General features: G+C 46.1%; 1 protein-coding gene across 2 annotated transcripts; it reads right to left on the reverse strand.

Annotated features, from left to right (window-relative positions):
* Window positions 1–16,774: 16,774 nt before the first annotated feature.
* On the reverse strand, window positions 16,775–25,283 carry LOC125356702 (b(0,+)-type amino acid transporter 1-like). Of its 2 annotated transcripts, XM_048353375.1 has the most exons (6): window positions 24,492–25,283; window positions 21,449–21,582; window positions 21,134–21,263; window positions 20,590–20,714; window positions 18,621–18,708; window positions 16,775–17,378 (listed from the first exon to the last, which is right to left on the reverse strand). In XM_048353375.1, the coding sequence occupies exons 1-6, from the start codon at window positions 25,248–25,250 to the stop codon at window positions 17,148–17,150; spliced, it is 1,467 nt and encodes a 488-aa protein (XP_048209332.1). In that variant the 5' UTR covers window positions 25,251–25,283; the 3' UTR covers window positions 16,775–17,147. The 2 variants fall into 2 exon arrangements, with proteins under 2 accessions (XP_048209332.1, XP_048209333.1); XM_048353376.1 differs by lacking the exons at window positions 16,775–17,378; window positions 18,621–18,708 and adding an exon at window positions 19,224–19,379.
* Between the last annotated feature and the right edge of the window lie 386 nt (window positions 25,284–25,669).

The following is a 25,669-nucleotide window of genomic DNA, read 5'->3' on the forward strand; positions in this document are numbered from 1 at the left end:
TCTAACCTAGCAGGCCCTGCCCCTCTGTTCACATTGGCTGAGCTCAGGGTCACAATCTGCAAACTGATATTGCTTAATTAACAGCATGTAATTGATAAGAGAATGTCTTAATTAAAGTGCTCAGAAAAATGACGTATGTAATGAATATGTAATTAACAAAGGCCAAGTCACCTGACCAAAGCAGAAACCTTTGAGAAAAACAATTCTCTCAAGATTAACAGAAAGGAAACAAGCTACTTTTATAGAAAAGAAGCTTTTCTCACATTACTCGGAAATAAGAGTCTTACAGAGTTTTCCTTCCTGGGCTGGCTTTATGAGTGCAATCCTCAGAGGTCAGCCTCCTGAGTAGCTAGTATTTGATATAGCTCAGGATGATGGAGTGTGGCGTAGGAATAAGGACAAACTCAAAAGGAACTTAGCAAGGCAAAGTTTACTTCTGCACAGGAGGGCGTGCCATTAACTGAAATCCTGGCAAGCAAGCCCACAGAGCAGGCAGCCTGCTGTCTTTTTATGCCAGCAGCAGGCCCTTGCCCCTCTGCTCCACTGGCTGAGCTAAGGTTCACCATCTGCTTATGACTGGCTAGTTTAGAGAGATGAAGAGGTATCCAAATATACAGTTCCACATACATAGTTACAAAGTGACCACTAAAAGACTGAGATAAGATTAATAGTACATATGCAATCTCAAAACACACACGCTCTACAATTATTCGAGAACAATCTGAGTTATATCTTAATTACTCACACCTTCTGCTACTTTCTTTCTTTTTTTTTTTTTGGCCAGTCCTGGGGCTTGGACTCAGGGATGAGCACTGTCCCTGGCTTCTTTTTGCTCAAGGCTAGCACTCTACCTCTTGAGCCACAGCGCCACTTCTGGCTTTTTCTGTATATGTGGTGCTGAGAATCGAACCCAGGGCTTCATGTATGCAAGGCAAAGACTTTACCACTAGGCCATACGCCCAGCCCTCTGCTACTTTCTTGAGCAACCTGAGGTATCTTAATTCCTCTTCCATTTTGGAACAACCAGTTAAGACAGAAACTTTACATTTCAACCATCCTTCCTTCCCTAAGCATTTCCTCTTTTCCTTTCTTTGCTTGTTGATATTGCCTTCGCAGAATAGTCAACAAAAGTCAAGCCTTCAGGCCAGAGCAGAAACTTTAAGCAACCCACTTTGATAGAAAAGCTGTTTTCTCTCACATTAGGACAGGCTATAGGCACCCGGCTTAGAATTTCCTTTTATTTGTCCTAAACTCATCACTGGATTTCAGGGAAGATAGTGCACATTGAGCCACTTCTTTCTAGACCTCCTGGTGCTTTAACTTATCTTACACACACGTACATATATTATTTTTAATTGAGATGGAATCTTTCTATGTTACTCAAGCTAGCACAATTTCGTGATCCTCCTGTCTCAGCCTCCCAGGTAGCTGGAATTATAGGGAGGGACCACCATGGCCCAGCTTCCTCTTGGTCCATTTCACATCCCTTCCCCTCCAGCTACCCATCCCAAACAAAGTCCAACTCCTATCCCTAACACTAGACAACATTTCCTTGGAGAGTAGAGTCTGTTGGAACATTTTTGCATATTAATCTCTTTTCTTTCTGGAAAAAAAAAAAGAGCATCCAAATTTCTTGTCCTGATCATCATCTCTAAACGCAGTACATCTTCCTCCTCTCTGTCCCATAAAGGTTTATAAGCACCTAGACCTCATTCTGTTGTTGAGCTCTCAGGCTTGTGCATCCCAGGCATGGGAAACCAGTGTGCATACCTTACTCTCTTTCTCATCTGTCTGTTGTCTAACTTGGTAGGGAAGAAGGGGAAGCTTTCCTTCTGACCCTACACAGAGTGACCTCTTCTCCTTTCCAAAAACCAGCATCAAAGTCTACACTTGGTTTGATTTTGGCCTAAAAGGGGTAGGTGTAAATTGTTCTCAGGAAGTCTCAGGTTGAGGGAGGAAGTGGGGAGAGATATAGGCGTACACAAGAAGCCAGGTATGGGGTAAATAATGAACGCCTGCAGGAACACTTGACATTAAAAGCATGTCCCTTCATACAGCAGTTAACATTGGAGCTTTAACCTAGGGCCTTAAATTATAAGTAAGATTTTTTTTTCCTACTTGAAAGAGAAGCCCAATTATGCCATCTGAAACATTTACCGTGGATTTTGTGAGGAAAAAATGTGCCTCCTTCCAAGCAAGAGATTTTCTTGATGACAGCCAGGTGAGATGTATCTCACTCTGAGGAACAGGAGGGCAGAAAGGGAAGAGGAAGGTCACAAGAACTTGCCATTACATAAGTATTGTCATTACAAAATCCACCCCAGCAAATGCCTGCTGCTTCTGTGCTGAACTAGCTAGCACATGAGTTTATTCGTGTAGGCAAAACTGGGGCTGAGTGATTGCAGAAGCAGTGAACGGAGGGGCGGGAACCTCTCACTGGAAGCCGGGGTCATTTTTAGTCCTTTCTCCTTCCTAAGGCCACAGCCTTAAGCAAATCATCCTTTCTGGGTCTCAGTCTCCCCACTTGCAAATGAGGAGGACTCGGATTGGAAACTCACCTGTTCTCAGTGCCCTTGCAGGTACATTACTGGATGACAGTAGGTAGAGGGAATTGAGGACTTGAAAATGTGCCATAAACAAGTGTGTCATAGAAGCACAGATTAAAAATAAATCATTATAGGCTGGGGTTGTAGCTCAGTGATAGTGTGCTTGCTTGCGATAGCATGTACAAGGCTCTAAATTCAATATCAAACAAAATAAATAATAGATCAATAGATGATAGGTAGGTAGGTAGATAGGTAGATAGATAGATGATAGATAAACAGACACACCATCGAGCTGTTCAAACATGGTATATGCAATGCAGGGCAAGCCAATTTCTGCCACCAGAACCATTATTTGGTGCTTGAGCTTGATTAATTTCATTTAAGCAGAAGAGGGAGAAGCTCATCTGTCAAAAATAAAACAACCTTTTCATAAAATGGAAAAAAAGTTTTACAAAGCAAAAAGCACTTTGAATTTAATTTAAATTTTATTATTCAAAAGTTCAAAGGATAGAACCCAGAAGGACATGGTTTGCTTGTTTTTTTTTTTTTTTCCCCTGTGCTTTGCTCCTTCTTTCCTTTCCTTTTTTCTTTTGTCTTTGTGGTGCTGGAGATGAAACCCAAGGCTTGTGCTTGCCAGAAAAGTACTCTACCACACAGAGCCACACCCAGCCTGTGTCTGAAGTAAGTGTAAATTGTTCTCACAGCTGGAATGGGCTAGGTGCTCTTCCCCCACCCCCTTTGTCTGTCTAGAGACTAGAACTCCAAAGTTATTTTTCTCTTGCTTTTTTTTTTTCATTTTGGTCTTTAAAGCAAATGATCTAATCCAATGTTTATACAGGGATGATTCAATTATTGTGTTCTCTTATGATGTCAGAATTTTGCAATAGGGAGGAGTTGTGTTCACAATGGATTTCCACACTCTGAAGATGTATCTGGCTATTTATAGGAGACAGAGCCTATATTAGGAGCCACTGATTAGAAGGGAATCTGGAGAGATTGGCAAGCATTTGTGCTTCTCTTCCAGCCATATGTAGCTGTGGATGAGACTGACCACGTCTTCCCCCTGGGTCGGGGCCGGGGGGGCCACAGACAGAAAGGAAAGCACTGGACAATCTCACAACTTTATAGCTCTGATGGAACTGCTTTGTCGGGGTACTGTGGATTGGTGGATGTCTGCTCAGCTGGATCACATTGTATGTTTCAGAAATGTGGGGCACGCCCACCCTGATGCCTTGCATCATTAAGAGGCGGTTCTAGCTGGCCCCACCTCCCAGCCTTGGGACCACGTGTAGCCAAGATGGCGCCTGGTGGTGAACCCAGAGGTGGTCCTGTGGGCCATGATGTAGACGTAGGCCACCCCTTAGGGAGGTCCCTCAGAGCTCCACCCTGATGGACAGCTCAGGCATCAAATCCCAGCCCCTATGTAGGTGCACATACCCCGCCCCTTCTGCCGCCCTCCAACCCCTTTATAAGAACAGCTCATTGCCGCCATTAAACGAGTCTTAGCTCTGACTGGCTCCCAGGCTGTCTGTGTGTCCTCCATTGAGAGTGGGGCTGGGTGGCAGTCTGTCAGCCCTCTTTTCCTCTTCCTGGCCCATCCGGGCAGGGCGTGCTTTCCCGTCTCTCCTGCAGGACAGGAGAGTGCTGGAGGCTAAAAACCCCCAACAAGAAGTTGATCATTCCTGACTTAGAAATCTCATTGATCACCTAGAACATTCATTCATTCATTCATTTATCCCACTAATGTTTATTAGGTGTTCCTCTCTGCCAAGGACCTACATATAAGACCTCACCTCCATGCTTTAAGAAATGTGAGGGAAGAGAGGGAGGAAAGGGGTGAGACTGTCCAAAAAGAAATGTACTCTTTACCTGACGTAGGTAACTATAACCTCTTGTATATCATATTTACAACAACAATTTTTTTTTTTTTTGCCAGTCCTGGGCCTTGGACTCAGGGCCTGAGCACTGTCCCTGGCTTCTTCCCGCTCAAGGCTAGCACTCTGCCACTTGAGCCACAGCGCCGCTTCTGGCTGTTTTCTGTCTATGTGGTGCTGGGGAATTGAACCTAGGGCCTCGTGTATCCGAGGCAGGCACTCTTGCCACTAGGCTATATCCCCAGCCCTACAACAACAATTTTTAAAAAAAGAAATGAGACTGGAAATGTGACTTAGTGGTACTTAGTGCTTGCCTCGCATGAATGAAGCCCTGGGTTTGATTCCTTAGTACCACATAGACAGAAAAAGCAGGAAGTGGCGCTGTGGCTCAAGTGGTAGAGTGCTAGCCATGAGCACAGATTGGCTCAGGGACAGAGTCCCGCCTGGGCAGAAAAATCTGAGACTCTTATCTCCAATTAACCAACAAAACTCTAGAAGCAGAGGTCTGGTCCAAGTGATAGAATGCTAGCTTTGAGTGAAAAACCTCAGCAAAAGTGAGAGATTACTGAGTTTAAGCCCCAGTACTGGCGCGTACACACACACCAAGAGAAGTTGGAACAGGCCTTGAGCTTGACAAATATGAAGGAGGTGGTGGTGGTTGCTGCTTTTATTCCATCCATCACTGATCCTGCTAACATACTCAGGGAGAATGGGAGAGGAATTTTCACCCTCAGAAGAGTCCCAGGCTAGTACAATACTTAACGCAATTAAACATTTCAACCTAGTGCCATTAAGTACTATGATAAATACTTAAGGGGCTTGAGAAAGCTGAGAAGGCTTGAACTAAGTTGCATGTTCCACTTGGGTGGTCCCCAAAGAGCTACACCTTCCAGTATAGTGATTTCCTTGTGTGTAGTCTTCTTCCATGATGATTCTAAACCATGATGATTCTAAACCATGACACTAGCTTACACGCATGGAGCACCAGCATGAATGATCAAAAAATATTGTACACTGAGGATTTCCCTCTTGGAATAGATTTTCTCTGAGTCTAGCTGCCATACTTGCAGGAAAACCAGCCTGCCTTGAAGAGAACGTTTAGTCTTGACTAAGCTAACAGCTGGTGGCCAACTGGAGCTCCCTACAGGTATGGATGGAGCCATCAGAACTTTCACCCTGCAACTCTAGCCAACCCCAAGGGAAAGAGAAAAGCTATCTGGCTTATCCATCGCAAAAGGCATGAGAAATAACAAGTGGTTGCTGTTGTAAGCCACTGTGGCTAGAGATGGCTAGCTCTGCAGCAATAGATAACAAAACAAACTGAAGCTGGATGGTTGTGTGGGAGAAAAGAAAGGAACTGCAGATGAGGGACGAGATGGCTTGGCAGAATGTGGGGGATCAGGTGTGGAAAGACTGGAACTGGGAGCCTGCCCAGGTCTAGAACCGAGCACCTAAAGGTGAGTTAGGTATCCTCGAGGCCACACCTTGTTTTAATGATAGAACTAATAGGAGTGAGTCAACAAACAGTGTGATTTATTACAGCCAAAGGACACAACGCAGAATCAGCAAAGGAAAAAGGCAGTATCAGCAAAGGCTGAAGAGCAGGAGAACTAGGTAAAAGAAAATCATTCAATTTTGGAATACTCAGTGCACATCCTCAGCTACTAAGAAGTTATTTACAGACCCACTGTCCAGAACTCTGACTGGGGACTGTAATGGCTAGATTATGTCAATCACTTTTTTTTTGTTTTTTAAATCTAACACCAGTGTGAATGTGGCCATCAAGTTTTTTGGTTTGGTTTGGTGTGGTATGGTTTTTTTGTTTATTTGCTTGCTTGCTTTTTTGTCAGCCCTGGGGCTTGAACTCAGGGCCTGTGCAATGTCCCTGGCTTCCTTTTTGCTCAAGGCTAGCACTCTACCACTTGAGCCACAGCACCACTTCTGGCTTTTTCTATGTATGTGGTGCTGAGGAATTGAACCCAGGGCTTCATGTATACAAGGCAAGCACTCTACAACTAGGCCATATTCCCAGCCCTGAAGATTTTTAAGCCAGTATGTTTGGAATAAAGCAGAAATACTGTCCAGTATTTTTAGTGGGCCTCATTTATTTATTTATTTATTTATTTATTTATTTATTTATTTATTTATTTATTTATTTTTACCAGTCCTGGGGCTTGGACTCAGGGCCTGAGCACTGTCCCTGGCTTCTTTTTGCTCAAGGCTAGCACTCTGTCACTTGAGCCACAGTGCCACTTCTGCCCTTTTCTATATATGTGGTGCTGAGGAATCGAACCCAGGGCTTCATGTATATGAGGCAAGTGCTCTTGCCACTAGGCCATATTCCCAGCCCAGTGGGCCTCAATTAATCAGTGGAAGGCCTTATGAGCAAGACTGCAGTTTCCCTAAGAGACTTTTCTAAGGCTGCAACATAGAAGCACTACGTTTCAGTTTATTTCTCCGCAGAATTTGAACTCAAACTATACCAGCTTGCCCTACAGAGTTCTGTCTTGCCAGTCACTTACATGTTGATATTCCTCTTGCTCTCCTTCCCTCTCCTCCTCCCCCCTCTCCCTTCTCCACAAATACCTCCTACCTTTGTCTAGAGACCACGGATTCAGGGCTGATTTCCTAGGCACCCTCTGCCTAGCATATCCCCACCTTTTAGATTTCCAGAAGAAAAGTAGGTGCTCAGCATCAATCACATTGTTTGAACAAACAGCTTAAACACAGCGAACACCCAGACCAGTTAATGTGAAGAATTTCCCCTAAACCTAAGTTCCCAAATTCCAGCCACAGGTCAAGCTTGTTCTCTGAACAAGCAGTAAGGCCTATTCAACAACTTTTGGGGGAAGGGAAGGAGGTTAAATGGAGAGCAACAAGAAGGGTTCAATGATGTTTTTAAAAAACTGGAAGCATGTTAATAGGCTTCAAGTTACATTTAAGGAGGGGGTAGACATTCATTTGGTGGCAGCAGTGTGGGAGATGACCCACAGAAGAAGTGGGAAAGCAGGCTTCCGGTGAGGATGCTTACTGGCAAGGATAAAGAGGAAAGGATCTGAGGAAATCACAAGGTTCTTGGTAGCGTAGGCAGTTCCAGCTTCTGGACTGTCACGTGCTAAAGCAAAGCTTCAGACACAGCCTTGTGCCACTGAGGTGAGTGTCCTCGTTCTCTGGCACCCTCTTACCTGGTAGGCCATAAGGGTGAGGGAGGGAGTGTTTATAAGGGAGTGAGCAATAAAGTGGTTCCTTCTGTGGCTGAGTCTCTAGCCATCTAGACGGTGGAATCAACCTTCTGGAGACCTGATGACCTCTAAGAGCCAGCTCCTTCTCCTGTTCCCTTCCCTCCTGAGTGACTCCCTAGATGTTAGAGTATCTCAAGGGAACTCTTTTTTCCCCCCTATTTCTTTATTGTCAAAGTGATATACAGAGGGATTCAGTTTTCTATGTAAGGCAGTGAGTACATTTCTTATCCATCAAGGGAACTCTTAAATCCTTGTAGCTGGGAGGATTCTGTGTGCCTGTTACTCCAAGTATTTTTACTCAGTGATATGTTATTTTGGTATTTAGCTATATTGAGACATGTAAATTTTATTCCATCATTTTTTACTTGTATAGTATTCCATTTTGTAAGTTCTTATATATTCTCCCATGGTTGAGCATTTGGGTTTTTGCGAGTTGGTATGGTATGTTTTTGTTTTATGGTGATATTAACAGCACTGTTAGTGCAGGCCAATGTTGCAATTGAATAGCAGTATCTGTCCCTGTGAAGAAGCTTCTGGAATAAATATCTGTCACAGGGGGCTGGGGATATAGCCTAGTGGCAAGAGTGCCTGCCTCGGATACACGAGGCCCTAGGTTCGATTCCCCAGCACCACATATACAGAAAACGGCCAGAAGCGGCGCTGTGGCTCAAGTGGCAGAGCGCTAGCCTTGAGCGGGAAGAAGCCCGGGACAGTGCTCAGGCCCTGAGTCCAAGGCCCAGGACTGGCCAAAAAAAAAAAAAAAAAATATCTGTCACAGGAAGGAACTTTTCAGATGACCAAGTCCTAGGTTGCATCAGAAATGGTAGCCAATCTGGGGAATATGAAATGTGCTAGATGAGCAAGTATGGTTTTGTTCAGCAACAACATGGTCTCTAAGATGCCCTTGCATCTAGATTCCATCAGGGCCCCATGTGCCCGCCTGGCTGGGAGTTGTCTGCTTTCTGTTTGTATGTGTGTCAGGAACTGTGATAAAGCTGAAGGATTCTGATGAGTCACTCTGAGTGGAGAAGTCGGGAAGGGGGGAGGGGAATGGCTGATTAGAGAAGAGGAAGTGGGTTTATCATGCAGAAGTCAGCCTTTCTGAGGGAGCAAACAACCCAAAAGGGATTAAGTCTTCCCTCCATTCTGTACTTTTCTCTGTTGGTCTTTCTGGGCTCTTTGGTGTGGGTGTTATACCTGGTGGATTGGCAGGGAGGGAAGGCTCACGACAGTCTCGCTCTCCACTGTCTAGAAGCTGGTGCTGGCTATTGACAGAGTGATCTTGCTGCTTCTCGCTATGGCCTTCACCTTTGCCTCCAACAAGCTGACCCAACTTTGTTCACGGTGGTCTTGGGGCAGTATTTCCAGAAAGTGTAGAGATGCCATTAGTTTTGTGTGTGTGTGTGTGTGTGTGTGTGTGTGTGTGTGTGTGTGTGTGTGTGTAAGTATTGGACACTGAGCACTGTCCCTTAACTTCTACTCAAAGCTGGCCCTCTTCCACTTGAACCAGCACTTCACATTCAGTGTTTTTGATGGCCGGCTTTGAACTGCGATTCTCAGACCTCAGCCTCCTGAGGAACTAGAGTTACAGGCATGAGCCATGGACTCCTTAATAACACTAGTATAATATTTTTATTTCATGACAGGAAGAGAAGCATTAAGCAATTCATTATAGTTAAAGATATCGTTGCAAAGGTATTCAGTACCAGAGGAGAAGGAACATCTGCACCGAGCAAGTCCTAAGGAGGGGCTCTGAGCAGGAGTGAGAGTCAAGGAAAACTAACGAGGGAAAGGTTGTGAGCGAAACTTTGAGGAACAAGTAAACCCCGGGCGGCCGAATGAGGTCATACACGGAACTACTTCAGGCAGAAGAGACAACTTGTACTGAGGGTCAGGAAAAGAAGACTAAGACATTCCTCAGGGGAAAGGGGAAGTTGACCAGATAAAGTAGAGAACTAGCAGGGGCCAGATCATGCAAGGTCAAGGTCATGCAAGGGCCTACCCACAGGCTTTTCTGACCAGGCTTGGGAGCAGTGGAAACATGTGCATTTGTGTTCTGAGCTGACCTATGCTCCCTCAAAATCCCTAGCTTGCAACTCTGGCTATCTGGAGATGGGACTCTTAAAGAGGAATTAAAACTAAGTGAGGTCACAGGGTGGGGCCCAAGCCCAGTAAAACTGATGATTTTGAGAAGAGAAAAATAAAACAGGAAACCCGTGAACAAGCTCTTGATGGCTCAGCCATGTCTCTGCCCCAGTTTCCTTTAAGGATGTCCTATTGCTATGCCTTTGCTTCTGCTTCAACAAAATCTAACTTCTGCTTATATGAATGTTTTTCTGCTAAAGCTCAAAAACTAAAGGGAAAAAGAGAGGAAGGAAAGTGAAGGGGGGGCGGAGAGGATGAATAAACTGTGTGCAAGGACCCAGAAGGTGATCAACTACAAACTGGAGAGAGGAGAAGGCCTCACCAAAAATCAGCCCTAGGGGCATCTTAGTCTTGGACATGTTGTTTATTCCATTCAGTCGGAGTGTTTTGTTTCAGTAGCAATATGTGAAATAATGATATTTGTGCTCATAAAACTTTTATTCTGGGTGTCACTCAGGGAGATGAATCCAAGGAACAAGGATTGTGACAAAGAAATAATCTGCAGGTACCAGTGGCTCACACCTATAATCCTAGCTACTCAGGAGGTTGAGATTTGAGGATCATGGTTCAAAGCCAGTCTGGGCAGGAAGATCTTTGAGATCCTTATCTCCACTAAACTAGTAAAGAAAAAAAAAAAGCCAGAAATGGAGCTGTGGCTTAAGTGATAGAGCAATAGAAGCTTAGGCACAGCGCCTAGGTCCTGAGTTGAAGTTCCAGGACCAGGAAAAAAAAAAAAAAAAGCCTGCCATGGCCCACTTCTTGAAGCAGATGGGGTAGCCAGCAACAGGTTGGTAAGCAAGGGGATGGAGAGATGAATGACATACCTATGGGAAGCAGGACCTTCGAGAGAGGACAGGTATGGAGGCCTGATGGATGACAAGAAGGGCTAAGGAAAATTGGGAAGGGAGAAATGGAGACAGGCAGTATTGGTGCTTTTCCTTCCTTCCTTCCTTCCTTCCTTCCTTCCTTCCTTCCTTCCTTCCTTCCTTCTTTCCTTCCTTCCTTCCCTCCTTCTTTCCTTCCTTCCTTCCCTCCTTCCTTCTTTCCTTCCTTCTCTCCTTCCTTCTTCCCTTCTTTCTTTTCTTTTTTGGTGGTACTGGTTCTGAACTCAGGGCTTTACAGTTGAATCATACTTCCAGCCCTTTTTACTTTATTTTTCAGGTCAAACTGCAATCCTACTTTTACCTCCCATGCAACTGGGATTACAGACATGGGTCACTACATCCAGCAGTGTCAATACTTTTAAATTGGAGGAGGAGGATAGACAATAGAGACAGGAAGTGCAGAAGCTCTTCAAACCCCTTCACTTAGTGTTTTTATGGAGTTTGCATTTTGTAGTCATGTGTTGCTTGATTACATCATTGTCCACTGGTGTAATTGAACTCAATCTCTACTCCTTCCCTAATCCCCACAGGTTCTGCGGTGGGATTGAAACATCGAATCCTCTAATCACAGGTTGGCTTCACAGACAACCAACCCAATCCTCCCAAAGCCACTTCATTGGCATCAACTGGAGTCTGGCTGAAGGGGCTCATGAATAACAAAAGGAGCTCCTGTCATCCCTGCTACTCAGGGAGCTACAGGGTTACAGGAGCTCTGAGCCCAGCACTGGGGACAAAGACCAAAAATACACTTTTTATTACATCACAGTGTCACAACAGGCTAATTTGTTTCTCACAGTACATGCCCATATAAAGTTAGCTGAGCGTGTGGCTGTAATGATGCCAGGAACTCCTCCAGGCTGTTCTACACCAGGGCTCAGACAATGAAGGAGGCACCAGAGTATTTCCAGACACCAAAGCAGAGGGAAATGGACTGCAGGGAATGATGCCCTGCCTCTGTCTGGGAGCTTCCGCCTAAAAGTACCACATTCTTTCAAGCCCTGTTTTATTAACCAATGCAAGCGCTATCCAACTCCTTGTGGGCAGGGAATGCTCTCTAGGCACATGCAGGCGAAAGTCTAAGGTGCCCACACTAATGATGGCCACGGCAAAGACTCAGATCCTGATCTGGGGAAGAAGGCATGAAGGGAAAACTGACTTCTATGAACACAGCAGCAATGCACTCTCTCTACCAGGGCTTACTTGTATGTGCATAAGAACTTTTAGAAGGAAGCAAGGAACCTGACTGTTCCTCAAATGGAAAATGAAGTTTTAATTTATATCCCACAGAATGTTTGAAATGTCAACTACAACTTTAGTTTGTGTGGGTCAATCTCTGAGACCCAGAGACTCAGCTCTTCCATTCTCACTGCTCAACAGAAGACAATGCAAACAAGCAAAAAGAATGAAAGAATTGAATGCTTATAGCTGAGAATAACTAGGCTTCTCCCCATGCAGAAGTTTCCAGATCCTAGCAGACCAAGCCCAGGATGCAAGTGCACTGCCCTCCTTCAGGAGCCGGGTTCATACTTGCCCCAGATATTTCCTGAAGGAACAGGGAGGATTTCTGACTCTTCATCCCAGGACTCACTTTTTTTCCAGTCTAAGGGCTAGTACTGCGAATTTCTGTGCCATCCCCTATCTTAAAGAAATTATCTTCGGAGACAGATCATGCCAGGTGCCGGAGGCTCACACCTAGAATCCTAGCTACTCAAAGATCTGAGGATTGCAGTTCGAAGCCAGTCTGGTCAGGAAAGTCCATGAGACTCTTATCTCCAACAAACTACTCAGAAAAAGCTGGAAGGTGCTGGAAGGCAAGTGGTAGAGTGTTAGTCTTGAGCAAAAGAAGCTTAAAGATAGTGCCCAGACCCAGAGTTCAAGCTCAGGGACCAGAAAAAAAAAAGGGGGGGTGAGGGGGGGAAGACCAAAGTAGATCATGACATTAACTTGGAGCAAGACAGTTGCATGTACAGATTTATTGAGAAGTCTCCTACTCAGCAATGTCCCACCAACCATCTAAGAACCCTTAAGGGGGCCAGAGGCAGGATGGCAGCTCAAGGGAAGCTTGCTGGGTAGCAAGCAACAAGATGTAGGAAGTTACCCTCCCAGAGCATGCCTGGAGGACGCACCTCCACCATTCCAGACACCCTGAGAGCCAAAAGGCTGTTGATATGGAGAAGGGTAGGAGACTGCGTCCATCTAGCTAGGGGCTGTGACAGGCTGAGGTCTAAGACTGGTCCAGCTGCCCTGGTGTGTGGCCAGGTCTATGATCAAGTAGAGGAATCTTGCTTGAGTCTGAAGATGTCGCCAGATGTCAAGGTTCATGCCTGTGATCCCAGCACTTGAGAAGCTAAGGAATGAGGACCATGAGGTCACAGTAACACGGTAAGACTCTGCCTCAAACATGAAGGAAAATAAGAAGGTAGACAGGAAAGCGAGAAGGTAGGCAAGAAGGAGAAAGAGGGGAAAGAAAATAAAGGGAAAGGAACAAAGATTAAAAAACAAAAAGAAAAATGAAGGAAGGGATGACAATACCCAAGAAGCATTGTATACATAACCTGACTTAGAGAATTTGTAAAGTTCACCAGAAAGGAACCCCGCCACATGGTTCAGGCAAAAAAGAGTTATGGTGGGGGGGGGGAGGGGGGAAGCAAACTGCTGGCCTGCACAAGATGGAGGTGCACAGAGACAGAAGGGAAGGAAGAAAAGAAAGAAACGAAGGGAAGAAAAAGGAGCAAGGACTCTTTATATAGGGAAAGGCAGGAGGCGGGACCACAGTGGATACGGAAGTGATCTCAGAGCCAGGGAACCTCTCACTGTCCGAGGAAGGTGTGACCAGGGCAGTCCAGGATGTGACCTCAGCGGATGAGGAAGTGACCTCAGAATGTGGGGTCCTTTGCTGACTCAGTCAAGTGGTTACAGGTGTCAGGCAGGTAAGGAAGGGGTAAGGGGCTGTTGTCCAGGGCAGACCTAACAGAACTGTAACTCTTTATACAACTCCTTAATAACAACAGTTTTAAAAATTGAATATATTCTTAGAGAAACTTATCTGAACAAGGCCCTGGAGTTGAGGGTCTGGGAAAGATGGACGTGTGTGCATGTTCTAAAATAAATGTAATTCATTCCCTCATTCTACAAATATTTCAATATTTTAATTCAACAGCCATTATTGGTCAGCAAGAGTCCCACAGCACAAAGGAACCCATATCCTCACCAATATGAGTAGGATCCACAACCAAGCCCCAGGATAGAGACCCAGCGAGGCTCACAAGAAACACAGACACTGGTTTATGGGGACCCAAAAGAGAAAAGGACTCATTCTTGCTGAAGGGACCAACATTTTGGGGAAGACTTTCAGCCTAAATCATTGTCTCCCACTGTGGGGAGAAGGGATTCAAGAATTTTCCTAGAATTCCACTGGGAGCAGTGTCCCTGGGAATAGGGCTAATCAAGAGTTCACAGTTCACAACTGTGTCAGGGCAGAAAATAAACATCTGGTGACTGTCCCCACTTACTGAAACATAGGGCCAAAAATTCTTGGAATCCCTGTAGTGAACCAATGTATCTTTTGTATGCTGATGAGCTGACAGGCGGCTGAGGCCCTTAAGCAGCTTCAGGACCCAGTGCCCCATCATTGCCATGAAGGACAAGGCCTGCCCAATGAAAAGCGTCCTAAGAAGCCCTCCATGACAGAACTGGGAGGGCAAGTGTCCAGGCTTGTGATCACGTGGAGGTACTAAGAAGATTGGGAACTGGAATGGAGACTTTCTAGAAAGCTCAACCACTCCCCAAAGATCTTACCCTGCACATCTCTTCTCCTAGACTGGTCTTGATTGAGTCCTTTAGAATAAACTGGATTCCTGGAGTCCTGTGAATCATTCTAGCAAATTACCAAACCCAGAGGGAGCAGTTGTGGGAACCCACAACTCTGTAGCCACACCAGACAGAAAATGTGGGCAGCCCCAGGGACCCAGTACTTATGTCTGGTGTCTGAAGCAAGGGCAGTCTTGTGGGACTGAGTCCTTAAACCCGTGGTGTCTGGGCTAACTCCAGACAGTGTCAGAATTGAACTGAATTGTTGTATAGTGGTTTCCAGTGTTTTTTGTTTCATTTATTGTGCAAGCGTTTAAACTCATGTCTTCACCCTTGTTAGGCAAGCATTCTACTTAGGCCACGCCTCCATGGCTTTTTGTGCTTTAGCTATCTTTCAAGCAGGGCCTTGCATTTTTGCCTGGGGCCAGCCTCAGACAGAACCTCCTCCCTAGGACCTGAGATGACAGACACATCCCACCACACTTGGCTTAATGATTGAGATGGGGACTCACATTCTTTTTGCCCAGCAACTTGCAAACACTTCCTCTGGATCTTTGCCCTTGAAGTAGCTGTTACTACAGGCATGTACCACAGTGCCTTGCCTTATTGTTGGACTTCTGATCATTGTCAGAGAAGTAGAGAATAGTTTGATGTGGGCAAAAAGCCTACCAAGAAGCAAACTTGTGGAAGGTGTCCTAAATTTGTTAATGGCCTTTTCCATACCAAAATTAAAGCCATAGACAGATGGTCTAGACTCTGTTTTCAGGATTAGGGAAGCTGAACACTGTTCTCCATCCCCTTCTTTTGAGTCTCCTCCCCAGATGTACGAAAGAACTGCACCCCCAGCCTCCTTCTAGGCTCCCTGCCATTCCTTTCCTTCCCGCCTTATTCTCACAGTAGCTAGGTGTCTCTGTCCCTTCATCTCTATTTAGTCTTATAACCACATTAGCCTTTTAGGGGCTGTTCTAGCTCTTCTTCATTTCTTCTAGAAATTTGACTATCTGTCTTTTTATCTCCAGGCACAGGTCTCTGGTTTATTTCCCGGTTCATTCAACTAGGTAGCTTCAGACCTCAAGTATCCTGTCTTCCTAAAGAAGAAGGCTTGCCAGAGCCACGTCGTCTCTCATTGCAAGAAATAAATACCCATTCAAAGGCATTTGAGCCAATATGAAAAGTTTATTAGAATTTCTTGAATAACCACACAGCCTCAAAAGATCAAAAAGCAGAAAATGGCTGAGGATGTTATCTTTGCAGCAGAATACTTGCCCAGCATATGTTAGGCCCTGGGTTCAACCCTTAGCACTGCAAAAGGAAGAAAAGGGGAAGGAAAGAAAGGAACTTAGGAAGAGAATGAGGGAAGGCGTGTTGGGAAGGAGGGAGGGAGACAGGAAGGAGGAAGGGAGGGATGGGGAGAGAGGGAAAGAGAAAGGGAGGGAAGAAGGGAAGGAAAGGAGGGAGGAAGGAAGGAAGGAAGGAAGGAAAGAAGGAAGGAAGGAAGGAAGGAAGGAAGGAAGGAAGGAAGGAAGGAAGGAAGGAAAGAAGGAGAGAAAATCTAGAAGGACCATCATATGATAGGACAGGGATCAGAAATAGAAAACTGTCAGGAACAAGGTTGCTATCCTGTAAGATCCATGCTCCAAATATCCAAAATCTTCAGGCATACATAATTGTTCAACAAATCACATTGTATATCTATTTCTTTTTTCTCTTTGTTTTGTAAATTCAAGTAAGCTTTATTTTCTTCCTTCCTTTACTTATTTGTTTATTTTGCCAGTCCTGGGGCTTGGACTCAGCACTGTCCCTGGCTTCTTTTTGCTCAAGGCTAGCACTCCATCACTTGAGCCACAGCGCCACTTCTGGCTTTTTCTGTGTATGTGGTGCTGAGGAATCGAACCCAGGGCTTTATGCATGCTAGACAAGCACTCTACCACTACATTCTTTATTTTTTTGTGTATCTGTTTCATTCTTCTTACCACAGTGGCTTTTTCTACTTCTCTGCCCACATGATGGGAAATGACCTCATGTGTCCCAATATTTGCCTGGTACTAGTGGCTCACACCTGTAATCCTAGATACTCAGGAGGCTGAGATCTGAAGATCTCAGTTAGAAGACAGACCCGGCAGAAAAGTCTGTGAGATGCTTATCTCCAATAAACTACTCAGAAAAAAACAGAAGTGGTGCTGTGACTCAAGTGGTAGAGTGCTAGCCTTGAGCAAAAGAAACTTAGGGACAGCGCCCAGGCCCTGAATTCAAGCCCCAGGAGTAGCAAAGAAAAAAAAATCCCAAGATGTGAAGTTCTTCAGCTCAGACAACCAACAGAGACTGAATAGAATTCTCATTCCAAAAATCTCAGAAAATAAACGTATTTCACAGTGGCCACCTAGGTGACAATTACTGACCAAATGGCTATTTATACCCAGAGTCAAGTATATAACAGGCATGAGGCTGATTAAAGAAGTGATTCTTAAAGAAAAGGGGAGCACTGTCCTAGTGACTAACCCCAAGCCCCACAACAACGTTACAGCACTTAAGAGTTTACTAGAATTATGCACAATGAACCAATTGAGAACCTGGCAAGGCCACTTGTGAGGGATGGAGAGGAGGGGTCTGCAAAGAGGGCAGTGTAGAACCTGTCCAGCCCTCCAGTCAGCACTCTTTCGTGGTCGGAGCAACTTCAAAAAGCAGCTGGAGATGCAAGATGGCCTTCTGCAAACACTTGGGCTGGCACTGGAAGTAGATCAGCAAGAAATACACCGGGAAACCACTGAGCATGAACAGGAACAGGTACAACATCTCCATCTGGGGATGGTCGATGATCGGTGCCAGTACCAGGTAGAGAGAAGCCAGAAGCATGATGACAGGGATGATGGTGGGAACCTGCAGTGGGCACAGAGGAAGCATTTGGCTCCTGACAGATGTGTGGCAAAGGGAGGTTCTGCCGCTCCTCGCTGCCTACAACTACCATCAGCTCCTCTCTTCCAGCCCCTGCCAGGGTATCTTGACTGGGCCAATGGAGTCACCTTCTGGGCTACAGAGAACTAATTTAGGAAGCAAAGGCTTGGGGTCCAGTATGAACATCTCTGCTATCTACGTACCCCCTGTATCTGTCCTCCATTGTTCTCCTCTAGGGTCGGTCCCCCAGAGGAGAAATGATTAACTCCACAGCAGTGCTTTGTGATTCAATTTCCAAAAGCAAATAAGAAAAAAAAATTGCCAAATATAATGGTGAAGGTATTCCTTTGTTATTTATTCTTTTTGTTTGCTTGTTTGTTTTTGTCAGTCACGGGGCTTGAACTTAGGGCCTGGGCACTGCTCCTAAGCTTTGTTCCCCAAAACTGATGCTCTGTCCACCTGAGTTACAGTTCCATGTCCACTTTTTTTGGTAGTTAATTACAGATAAGAATCTCATGGACTTTCCTGCCAGGGCTGGCTTTGAACCGTGATCCGCAGATCTCAGCCTCCCGAGTAGCTAGGATTGCAGGCATGAGCCACCAGTGCCTGTCTTTCCCCCATCATGTTCTTTCTCTGGGTTTTTGTTTTTGTTTTTTTTTGCCAGTCCTGAGGCTTGGACTCAGGGCCTGAGCACTGTCCCTGGCTTCTTTTTGCTCAAGGCTAGCACTCTGCCAATTGAGCCACAGCGCCACTTCTGGCCATTTTCTGTATATGTGGTGCTGGGGAATCGAACCCAGGGCCTCATGTATATGAGGCAGGCACTCTTGCCACTAGGCCATATCCCCAGCCCCGTTTCTCTGGGTTTTGATGAGACTATAATCCAGAAAGTTTCCTCATATAGTAGCCTCAGGTAAAAAAAAAAAAAAATCCAAGGCTCCCTGGTAATATTCACTACTCAGGAGGCTGAGATTTGAGGATCTCTATTTGAAGCCAGTCTAGGTAGAAAAGTCCATGAGACTCTTATCTTCTGTTAACCACCCAAAAGCCAAAATAGAGCTGTGGCTCAAGTGGTAGAGCACTGACCTTGAATGAAAAAACTCAAGGACAGCAACCAGGCCCAAAGTTTAAGCCCCAGAACTGGGACACACAGACACACACACACACACACACACACACACACACACACAGACTCACACACACACTCCCAATATCTATCCCCCAAACTACCTTATAAATGTGGGGAAGATTCTTTGTCTTTATCCTCAAGTACAAGAGACAGCCAATGGTGGTTCCATAGACAATCCAGGATAGGAGGCTACAAGGAAAAACATGAGTCAAGCACTCTGGATGGATTAGGAGGAAGTACTCCAGGAATGGGAGATATGTTCATGTTTCCTGGAAGCTGGTGTTCACTGCAGAGCCTGGCCCATTCGTAGCAGAGGGCCCTTACTCCCAGTCTAGCTTTGCACTAATGGTTGATGACATGACATATGGACTACTAAGAAGCCCATCAAACCCTCATCTCTGCCCTCTTCAGTGTCTATAGTTGAGTGGCTGCTATTCATCTCATAAAAGCTCCATCTAACGATGGAGGCAGAATCCAGACCAAGCCGTGTCTGGAGGTCAAAGGCAAGCCACCTCTTGAGGCCAAGGCTAGGAAATGGTGGTTCCTAGATAGAATGGCTCTTCCTAAGATTCTGGCTCTGTGCTAGGACATTCCCAGTCCCCTTCCTCAGTCTCTACCCAAAGACACCCCCCCCCCCCATGCTCACTACAGAGTTGATATTATTCTTTCTCATGGGGAAAAGAGGAAAGAGGGGAGATGCATGTCTGTTAGTTACTGCTCTTAAGAGAGCCATACCAAGCACAGTACGTTCTGTTCCAGATTAATTAGACAACCAAGGGTGGGAACATACCATGCCGGAATTATTGCCAGAGCTCTCTCTGCACCCAACATTAGGCTTGCCTGCTGGCTTAAGAATCTGCCTGTCTGTAGAAATGGACAGACAGAAGGTGAACAAATGCAGCAATGGTACTTACTAAACACTAGGTTGAAAATGAACTGTATCATTTGGGGGGGGGGGGGGCGGAGGACTGGGAAAGAGCAAGGGAAAGGGTGACATTGTCCAAAAAGAAATGTACTCTTCACCTGACTCATGCAACTGCAGCCCCTCTGTACATTGCCTTTGTCATAACAATACAAATATTTTAAAAAGGATGTGCCTGTCAACTCAGCTTCAAATGAGCTTTAAAAAAAAAAGACAAACATGGACTTTTTTTCTGTGATTAAGCCTGTGGTTTCTCTCTTGAGAAAACTAGTAAAAGTGGGTCAGACCATCTCCCCAGGGGCTGGGAATGTGGCCTAGTAGTAGAGTACTTGCCTAGCATGCATGAAGCCCTGGGTTCGATTCCTCAGCACCACATAAAGAGAAAAAGCCAGAAGTGGCGCTGTGGCTCAAGTGGTAGAGTGCTAGTCTTGAGCACAAAGAAGCCAGGGACAGTGCTCGGACCCTGACTTCAAGCCCCAGGACTGGCAAAAACAAAAACAAACAAAAAAGGCCATCTCTCCACTGTGATGCAATCACTAGCTGGGCCAACACAGGTTGGTATGGGTTAATGGAGCTCAACTGATATTACCCTGGAACCAAATCCAGACTACAGATCCAGACTAAAAAGGGGGGAAAAAAATCACACCATGGCCAAGGGCTCCAAAGAGTGTTAATAATGCCCAAATACATTTCCATATCATACAGGAACAAAAAAAAAGGAAAATAATAACAATGACAACTGAAGTCTTCGACTATCTTTTGGTAAAAACATCTGTCCTGCTGAATTGGTGGGGGGGAGGGGGGAACAGAACAAGAGAGAGAAAGAGCCATATCTAATTTTGGAAACATGACCAGAAAAGAATGCTTGAAATGTGTTGCCTACTCATGCCCCCACTGAAGCTGGGCTTCCAGAAGTGGGCATATGTGTTTATAGGAGTGCATGTGTGGATGTGTAAACTCAGAGCTCAAGTGGTGTTATGCGTGTGTTTATATGTATGTGCCTCAGTGCAAGTGGATAGACACGAAGGCTCCAAAAGAACACACACATGTTTTCATACATCTGTGCATGTGTGTGCAGGTACCCACAGGACTCTATCATGCAAGACATACACGACCCAGAGCCCCAGCCTAGAAGAAGTCTCACTTGCCTCAAGAGGTTCACGATAGTGCTGAATTCTCCTGGGATGACCAAGATCAAAGCCACAACTGTGGTGAACATCAGGGCTGGAGCCGGTGTGAGGCAATGCACGTGAAGCATGGACAGCAGACTGGGCTGGAAAGCAGAGCAGGTGTTGGGGAGTCCCCAGAGGAACTCCAGAAGGAATATCTCCCCACTGTGCCCAAGCTAATAATCACTGGACAGCACCATTTCTGGGTTGTCCATCCCTGTGGCTCACCTAGAGGACCAGATGCCAGAACAAGGGTGTGTGCACTCTTGCTATACACAAATGTTCTTATCACCCTCTACTTCATGTGACCCAGGGCCATAAACACCCTGACACCTGAAAATGAAGCTGAGCAACGTGGAATGCTCAAGTCTGACTCTCAGAAGAAAAGAGTCCATGTCTCATTAGGGAAGTCTTGCTATAGGCTAATTGCTAGGTTCAGAAAAGAGGAAACATAGCTTGCAGGCTTCTAGCACCCCTTCTGCAGTGCTCACCACCTTGCCTGGCCACGAACCCCATCTCTCACCATATGGCCCTCTCTTGCAGCTACAAAGCACACACGACTGCTGCCGAAGAACGTCCCATTGACAGAACCAAATGTTGAAAGGGCAACGGCTAAAGGCATCAGCCAGGCCCAGGACCCCAGAATCTGATTCCTGTGAACACAGAAAGATCAAGGGAAGGAACTCTGAAAGAACTAGATGATGGCCACAAGGGCCATCTCTGCCCCAAGAAACGGAGTAAGCCTTGCATTCGAAGGCAAGTCCCAATACACAAAGAGCACTACCTTTCCCCATCCTGAATGTCTGGTGTCCCAGGACATACTCCAGGACTCACTCACCCCCACATCACAGCCATTGCCTTAGAGGAGAGGATCTCACTGGGTGAGAGCACCAGCAGGTAGCTGATATTGACCAGGAGGTACAAGGCTGTGACCATCGGAATGGAAATTATCAGTGTCCACAAGAGGTTTCGCTGCAGAGTTGGAGAGAGGAACCTGTGTTAGCCAGCAAGGTCATTCTAGGCCCCAGAGGAGAATTTCCAGGAGCCCTTCCTGGTCCCTCCTACACAAGTTTGTGATTCCTACAACCTGGACATGCATTCAGGCAAATGAACTAGGAGACTTAAAAAGGCAAGAACCAGAATCAGAGCAGCACGGGTATAGAGGATTTGACCTGGTGGGAAGGAAAGAGTGATCATCAAAACTTCCAGGAGAAGGGGCTGGGAATGTGGCCTAGTGACAAGAGTGCTTGCCTCATATACATGAAGCCCTGGGTTCGATTCCCCAGCACCACATATATAGAAAATGGCCAGAAGTGGCACTGTGGCTCAAGTGGCAGAGTGTTAGCCTTGAGCAAAAAGAAGCCAGGGACAGTGCTCAGGCCCTGAACCCAAGCCCCAGGACTGGCAAAAAAAAAAAAAACTTCCAGGAGAAGATGAAACATCAACTAGGTTCTCCTTGAAGAGTGGAAGGGATTTAGGTGGATGGAGAGGACAGGAATTTCTCGCAGGGGAAACCAAGAGATCAGAGCAGAGAAGAAGAAACAGGAATGTTCAAGATCTCATTCATCTGCTATTCCCTAGCAGGCTGGCTCTACCTGGGCCCAGGTGAGATGACTTGTAGCCAAGTAGCAAAGGTTGTCCCCCTAGCAGGCCTCCCTGTAGGATGCCCTCAGCAAGGTAAGCACTTAGCATATATGACCCAGCCCCACAGTTATTCAGGGGCAAAGAGCCTGGTGTACTTTTGAACTTGACCTCCCTGGGAAGCCCTCCTGCCAATAGGCATCTGTTAAAAAACAAACAAACAGACAAACAAGAAAACCAGCTGAGTCCCAGCCTGGAATCTAGCCAAGACACCACAGAACAGTGAGATTTTCTGATTTCCTGATTTCCCTCTCAGGGTTCTTAGTTCTCCACTTAAAGCTCAGGGAATCTGCCCATAAGTTTGGCCCTGGTTTGTCACAGCTTTACAGTTTCTTGGGAGGAAAAGTATGAAATGAACTAAGACACTCCTCACGCATGCCTAGGAGGGCCAAGTTAGTGCCGGATCTCAGATGCTGGCATTCCGAGAATTACCATAGGCTATGCTTTGAAACAAACCCATTTTCTTTTTTTCTTTCTTTTTTCTTTTCTTTTTTTTTTTTTTTTTTTGGCCAGTCCTGGGTCTTGGACTCAGGGCCTGAGCACTGTCCCTGGCTTCTTTTTGCTCAAGGCTAGCACTCTGCCACTTGAGTCACAGTGCCACTTCTGGCCATTTTCTATATATGTGGTGCTGGGGAATTGAACCCAAGGCCTCATGTATATGGGGCAAGCACTCTTGCCACTAGGCCATATCCCCAGCCCCAACAAACCCATTTTCTTTCTTTCTTTCTTTCTTTTGTTGTTTTTTTTTTGCCAGTCCTGGGCCTTGGACTCAGGGCCTGAGCACTGTCCCTGGCTTCTTTTTGCTCAAGGCTAGCACTCTGCCACTTGAGCCACAGCGCCACTTCTGGCCGTTTTCTATATATGTGGTGCTGGGGAATCGAACCCAGGGCTTCATGTATATAAGGCAGGTGCTCTTGCCACTAGGCCATATTCCCAGCCCACAAACCCATTTTCATAAAAGAAAAAATACTCTGGATCCAGTAGGGACCAGAAAACTATAGCTGTGGACCAAATCCAGCCTGCCACCTGCTTTTTGTCAATGAAGTTCTACTGGAACACCTCTACCCTTCTTTACCTGGCAGCATTCATGCTACTGCAACAGAGTTGAGTTGTTGTGATAGATATTAATGGCCCATGGGTCCTAAAATCTTAACGCAGATCCTTTTTAGAAAAACTTTGCTGATCCCCACCGCAAGCATTAGAATTTTGTCTCATTTGTTTTTTAGTGTCCTTACCCCCTTCTTTCCCCAGCCTAACTCCAAGGCTGGGGCCTAGATTCAGAGAGACAGCTTGAGCACTGTAAGTTAAAGGAGCTTCTGCATCTGTTCCACAGCCCCCAGTATTTACCCCAAGGCCAACCTGAGCACACACTACCCAGTCACCTAAGAGTGACAGCTGTACAGTTGCTTCCAGTACTCAGCCCCAGCCATCTGCTACGAGTAATTACACCACTGGTACCCCAGCTATTATGGCGGCGGATTTACTAGACAAGTAACTGAAGCACACGGAATTATATGCTAAAATAAAACGTAAGTCCCTGGATGGCTGGTTCTCTTTCTACTCAGGAACTTCAGTTTCTAAGTCACTATTCTCCCAACCTCTCCCCCACCGTCCTCCAAGGAGCCTTCTCCAAGACTCAGCTGTTATAAGGCCTAATGCTGTCCAGGAGACACAGAGAAAAAGACTTACAGTCCTGAACTCCTACAAGGGTAAAATCATCATCACCACCACCACCATCAAACAATAACACCCTAAGCAAATACACTCATAGCAAAGACTTAATATCCATAGTAACAAAAAATGCCCCAAGGAAGCCCCAAGCTGCCCTGTTCCCAAGGATCACAGTCAGCCCCAGGCTTACAGGTAGGATAACTAAGAAGGACTGGCTCATTCCTTCGTTCCCAAGTAGCTTGTATCCACAAGTAGCTCCCAGGTTTTGGCGTCTGAATTAAGTATTCACAGTGGTGTTCTGTAGAGAAAATGCCAGCTCTCTAGCCAAGCCATTAATCATGACCTCTTTGGGCAATGTAAATTCAAACTAATTTCCCCTCTCCAAACTTCACTTTCTGCATGTGGAAAATGGAGTGAATAGTACCTACTTGAGAGGGCAAGGAGAAGAGACCATAGGGTGATGCTATAAAGTTCACTTCTTTCCCGAGAAAAGAGGATTTATAAAACTCACCTAAAAGGTAGTTGGTAGCCTAGTATTCAAGTCCCATGAGCACAGGCAGGGAACTCACCTTTGGGTTCTTCAGTTCCTCCGTCACATAGTTGATGCTACCCCAACCTTCAAAGGACCACAGTCCCTGGTAGAAGGCCATGCCAATGCTCCCTGCCTGTAGTGTTGTGTTTTGGAAGGCAGACAGGAAAACTTCAGTTCGGCCATGACCTTGGACCAGCACCACAGCCCCACCTACCACGATGATCAGCAATGAGAACACCTTGGCGGCCGTGCACACGTTCATCAGTATGGTGGCCAGCCGAGAGCTCCACACGTTGACCAGCAGGAGCAGCAGGATGCAGGAAGCAGCCGCACTCTTGACTGCAACCTGGGGCAGTGAGGTGCAGCCAGGGTAGAAGGGAGCCAGGGCATATTCAGCAAAACTCAGAGAGACAGCAGCGATGGCAGCGGGTCTGGCCACTAGCACGTAAGTATAGGCTACCAGGAAGCCTGGCAAGGAGCCAAAGGTCCGTAAGATGTAGGCATATTCTCCTCCAGATTCAGGAATCAGGGCACCCAGCTCAGCAAAGCACAGGGCACCCAGCATGGCCAGGAGGCCACAGACTGCCCAGACCACAAGACTGCCTCCAGGGCTGCCCATGTGAACCAAGACTCCCTGTGGTGACATAAAGATGCCAGAGCCAATCATACAGCCAGCACTGAAAGACACAGCGCTCCACAGCCCAATCTCCCTCCTCATTGTCAGTCCTGAGGCCCCATTGCCTGGCTCTTGTGCCGGCACCCCGTCGCTGCCACCCCACTCCTTACTTCTCTTCATCTTGGCACTCCAACAGACACTGTCTCTGGGTAGAGGTGAGAGGCAGAGGCTCTTACAGCTCTTGTCCGCATGCAATCTGAAGGAGTTAATAATTACAGCGCTGGAGGAATCGGAGCCAGTGGTCAAGGACCTAGGGTGTGGTCTGAAAGGAGCTGATCTAGCTCCTACCTGCCCAGCTCAGACCCGGGCACAGATGGTCTGCAGAAGCTCAGAAAATGCCAGGAGGAAAGGTTTTCTAAGCCGGAGGTATACAGTGCTGTGACTGAGTGCATGAAAGGAAACAGGAAGAAAGAAAGAAAGAAAAACTAAACATCTTTGTGAAGTTCCACAGCAATTCTTAGGGGATGATGGTTGGATGCATGTGAAACAGCTGTACAAATGAGGAGCCTAGGAAATCTTGGCAGCAGTTTTCCTCTGGA

Source organism: Perognathus longimembris, chromosome 8 (assembly GCF_023159225.1).
Source record: "Perognathus longimembris pacificus isolate PPM17 chromosome 8, ASM2315922v1, whole genome shotgun sequence".
In the NCBI taxonomy this organism is placed as follows: Eukaryota; Metazoa; Chordata; class Mammalia; order Rodentia; family Heteromyidae; genus Perognathus; species Perognathus longimembris.